This window comes from Leuciscus leuciscus (assembly GCF_965113295.1).
Source record: "Leuciscus leuciscus genome assembly, chromosome: 6".
In the NCBI taxonomy this organism is placed as follows: Eukaryota; Metazoa; Chordata; class Actinopteri; order Cypriniformes; family Leuciscidae; genus Leuciscus; species Leuciscus leuciscus.
The window spans coordinates 23754708-23758449 of record NC_138730.1 but is presented as its reverse complement, the minus strand read 5'-3'; the positions used below and the strand labels follow the sequence as shown (position 1 = coordinate 23758449).

The 3742-nt window shown below is 37.7% G+C and overlaps 1 protein-coding gene across 1 annotated transcript in view; it reads right to left on the bottom strand.

Annotated features, from left to right (window-relative positions):
* Positions 1–2937: 2937 nt before the first annotated feature.
* The window catches only part of LOC309500534 (uncharacterized protein), a gene marked incomplete at its 5' end in the record, with an annotated part of 2190 nt that continues 1385 nt past the window's right edge, over positions 2938–3742 (bottom strand). The window contains one exon of the mRNA XM_082172144.1: positions 2938–3742. This exon is cut by the window's right edge and continues 401 nt beyond it. Coding sequence (XP_082028270.1) covers positions 3484–3742 — 259 coding nt within the window. The 3' untranslated portion in view covers positions 2938–3483.

Sequence of the window (3742 nt, the reverse complement as noted above, 5' to 3'; positions counted from 1 at the left end):
CGTTGCTTGTGTGAACAGCATATTTGGTTATTTACCGGATTGCTGTGGGAAAGGGGCTGATGACTCACTCATTAAGTCAGTCACTGCCACTACTGGCCTAATGATATTGCTAACCTGCAAAAAGAGTCAGTGAAAAAATCTCCACCACTAATGCAGTCTAGCTGATTAATGTATTTAATTGTATTAGGTATCTAAGGTTAAAGGCTTTAACCATTAAAATGTGTTTAATTATTATTTTTTGGAGTAACTTAATGGCCTAAGTGATGTCACATTCATTAACCTCATTTATGAGCGTCTGTGTATAGCAAGACACATCCAGTGAAGAAAATCCCTTCTTGGCAATTTACAGTAAACTCATCATTTTTTCATAATTGTAGGGAAAGATATATTTTTGCGATGGAAGCCTGCAAATAGCCTCCCTGTGGTGAGTGTTGTCCGTGTAAACAGGCCGGTTGCTAGGGAGCGGAGCTGTCAGATGATGTGTGTTATTGTGGAGCTCCGGGCCCTTGGCACGGCGAAAGCGAGCCTGAGATCAGAGCGCAGATCTGGGCCGCTTCTCCACCTCGCTCCCTGAGATCTCTTAAAAAGCCATTAATGAACATCTGGTTGAGATTACTTCAATATTGCCATCAGCAAGAGAGCGCTGGCAAACACAGCAACCCACTATGTGTGGCTGCACTTTTCCCATTTCTCCCCTTCACTCTGGGCTTAAAATAGGTTATGTGTTCTTTTGAGTATCATTTATGATAATGAGAAAATAAGCAGCTGGTATAGACTATTGTCCCCCGTGAACCCTGATATAATATCAGCCTCATGTCGTCAACATTAATGCACAAAGTCAATCTGTCACCAATGTTAGATTTTCTAGCCCAGTGTATTACAGCTGAGGTGTTGCTTTTAGGTGTTTGGTATGAGACTATTCATGATGGATATTGGTGTTTATTATGTAGAAAGTCCTGCATCCTGTTTTGCACATTTCCATCAGCTGATTCACTGAGCAGGATGTGGTTTAAGCTGTTGAAGGCACTGTGAAAATGGACCACAGCTATTAATAAATGAGTCATTTAACTCAAACCGAGATTTCATAATATGCCATGTTTTTAAAAATCATGCTTCAGAGGTCTGTAAATAGATCCAAATAAAACACCACTGCATTTCTGCACTAGCCACAGGTGTCCCAGACTGACATTCATTTATACTCTTCACGTTACATTGATATATGATGACATAAATCAGACATGGTTCACGAAATAAACTCATTATTAAACCTTCTTTTATCCCTTTTAGGCATAGACACAAATTTTATTTTAAACATTCAATTGTATTAATGAGTAACAACAAGCCATCAAGCTAAAACGTTGATTGATTAAGCTTGATTAAGATTCCTGTGTACTGATTTTCATAAAAAAAAACCTGTAGTATTATATCTCCAGCAGTACATATCCTAAACTTTTGAATGTTGGTGTACATATTAGTTACTGTGCAATACTATTTCTTTTATTTATAAAATCATAATATTTTATAGTTGTAGCATTTTTAAAACAAATTCTCATTCTGCAACATGTTACCTTATACCCTATACGTACATGAATGTTCTGGAAATCCACCTGGATCTGCTAGTAAGCAAGTTTTAGAAGCTTTCACATAAAAAACACTCACCTTCTGTGTGCTACTTTCACCTTCACTCTAAACAACAATAAAAACTTTCACACAATGGGAATAATCTTAAGTAAACTATAGATTTAAGGAAAAAGAGAGGTGAGAAACGAGCAGGTACTGTATAAATGGCTCTACCATGAGAGAAAGGGGAAAAAATAGATACAAACCGCATCGGTTGTTTAAATGTACAGAGTTTATGCATTGTGTCCCTTCAAGCAAATTATTAAGCCCACTGAGAAATGAAAAATGTCTTTATGGCTATAGGCTTGAAAAGATGACCGATCTCAGCATCTCACACTAATCAAATCCTCCTGCAGTCAGGGCCTGTGAAATATATGGAGCTGCTGACCACAAAGAGTAAGCGTGTGAGTGTGCGAGAGGCTTGCAGTGTGAAGCCCACTTGCCATGTGTTAAAGTGAGTTTAATAAGTGCAGCAGCAACAGCAGTTAGGAAGATTGAGTGATATATGTTCCATATGGAGTTGAACTCTCTGAGCTTGTCAACTGTGAACTAGTACAATACCAGCAGGCCACTTCAGGGGTGTCATAACGTTCACTCTAAACACACTCCCTATTAACTTATACATCTATCATGGCTGGATCTCCCAACAAGATCAGGTGTGAGTTACTATACGAGCCAAATTAAAAGAACATGTGCCTGTTTTACTGTCATGTTTTCTGTTGATCTGGTCGATAGTCACGGCTGAAAATTTCTCATGTTTAGTTAATATCATTTTATAGCAGTCCAGGTCTTTGGTCATTGAAGATGCATGGTCTGAAATGATCCAAATATATAATATCTCTATCTCTAATAGCTTATAAACTGAAATGCATTATTTCATTACATGCATGACTCTGATTCTGGTCAAATGTTTTTGTATAATGAAACTGGATATTGTCTGTGTTGCTATGTTATTGTTTTATGCTCAGCTTTATGCAGTCCTATCTGGAAGATAAGTCTCTGTCTAGACTATGAGACTGAGGCATAATTTGGTACTCAGATGAACCGAATATGCTGACATTTCTTGTGCTGGTTTGTAATGCGGTTTCTCTTGCTCTAATTGTGGCGTCTCAGTTGTTGTTTTGTGGCTGAGGTCAAACTGTTGCTGTCTCTACCATGAGGACCTGTAAAGGCCTTTATTTGCATGCATATACTGTCAGCAGAGGTGACTACAGTTTTTTACAATCGCTATGACAGATTTTTCAATACATTTAACAAGTTTCCTAAACTCTTAACGCACCAACACACCTAAAACACACAATTGGCAAAACGGTTAATTTCATGCTCAAAATCACACATTGTAAACTAAACTCCAAATCTAATTTTCAAAATACAATAATACACTAACACAATATACTATGTCTACCAAAACACTGCAAACATGTTTCAAAATCAAATAATTATTCAAAACACTAACACATGTTCTCTTCCAACAGGAACATTTAGTCAATCATAACACAATGACAAAAAGAACACTATCATCAGCTGAAATTACAGAAACTGCATTATTTTATGTGACAGGTCTGCCCTTATACAATGGACAGTACAGTTTATTGTATTGATCAGAGATTGTGTTTTGCACTGTAGTTTCTTTTGAAGCCTCTCTACATTTTTGTTTTGTTGGGTTTAGTAAATGCATGCATTTTGTCACAAAAAATGAATGACCATCTCAGAGTAGCTTTATAGAATGTACAGTTACAGTTCTAAAAAAAAGACAGAGACAGAATTGCTGCAGTAAAGACTTTATTTGCAAAAGGACATTACTGCAAGATATACAAACAGAAAAAGCACCGGAATAATAATAAAAAAAAACAAAGTAAACTTCTAATCTGCCCGGTCTTCTGCATTTGGCCACATGTTCTCATCCACATCACACCTGATATCTTCTCTGGCAAGGCATCGTGGGAAGAATCTTTTTGCATGCCTTATCCACCCCTGGCAGTGTTCAGCTGTGATGTCTTGGCATGCAGCATCCATTGCATCCAGGAGGGACATTTGGTCATGTGGGCGATGGTCAAAAACCTTCCATCTCCAGGATGAGAAAAACTCCTCAATGGGGTTGAGGAAAGGGGAGTAAGGAGCA